This window comes from Ostrinia furnacalis, unplaced genomic scaffold (genome assembly GCF_004193835.3).
Source record: "Ostrinia furnacalis isolate ACB-3 unplaced genomic scaffold, ASM419383v2 OfSCF5871, whole genome shotgun sequence".
Classification (NCBI taxonomy): Eukaryota; Metazoa; Arthropoda; class Insecta; order Lepidoptera; family Crambidae; genus Ostrinia; species Ostrinia furnacalis.
Window position 1 is genome coordinate 1 of NW_021136110.1, and position 821 is coordinate 821.

The 821-nt window shown below is 48.1% G+C and overlaps 1 protein-coding gene across 1 annotated transcript; it reads left to right on the plus strand.

Moving 5' to 3' along the window:
* Positions 1 to 211: 211 nt before the first annotated feature.
* LOC114361677 (uncharacterized) lies at positions 212 to 619 on the plus strand (the record flags this gene model as incomplete). The annotated part of the gene is made up of 1 exon (XM_028316800.1): positions 212 to 619. A coding segment is annotated over one exon (408 nt), but the record flags the coding sequence as incomplete, so codon positions are not given.
* Between the last annotated feature and the right edge of the window lie 202 nt (positions 620 to 821).

The window sequence follows — 821 nt, forward strand, 5'->3', positions numbered from 1 at the left end:
ACATCATTATCTCAGCCACAGGACGTCCACTGCTGAACATAGGCCTCCCCAATGCTTTCCATGTTGTCCGGTTGGTAACGACCTGCGTCCAGCGCCTTCCTGCTACCTTTATGATGTCGTCTGTCCACATTGTGGGTCACCTTTCACACTACTATCTCATAAACGGAGATGATTCTCATCATCTCATCAATGAAATTCGCCAATACCTAAGGAATATTATATTATTTTCAGAACCGCTACGCCAAAGAGACGGAACACCAAAAAAGAAGAGGATCTGTTCGGGCTGGTCTCTGAAGACGAGGAAGACGCAGCTCACGCAAACGCGTCTCGCCGAGCGCCGTCGAGCCAGTTGCCGAGCTCCATCAGCAGCAATGTCGCGGACGGGTCGGTGCTGCGGCGCGCGCAGCTGAGCGGCCGCTACTACGCCGAGCTGCGCCTCTACTCCACGCGGGACGCGCTCGACACCCGCCCCGAGACCCGCTACACCAAGGCGCTCGTCACTTTGAAGCTCCAGCTCGACCCGGACCAGCCCGAGTGGGACTTGCTTCAAAAGTTCCTCAGGAGAGCCAAGACGACGTACTTTGCGGATAGCGTGCCGGTGTTTTATAATAATAAAATTAACTAAATTGTAAATAAAAATATACATATTAATTAGGTCTAATTTACTTACTTATAATTTACGTAGGTACCTACTTAATAATAAATGAATTGAAACCTAGTGTTATAGTACTTAATTAACCTCGGTACCTAGCCCAAACCACGTTTCGACGAACTCGCATATTTCAGCAAGTTACATAATACATTAGTAAATAGGTATCTAC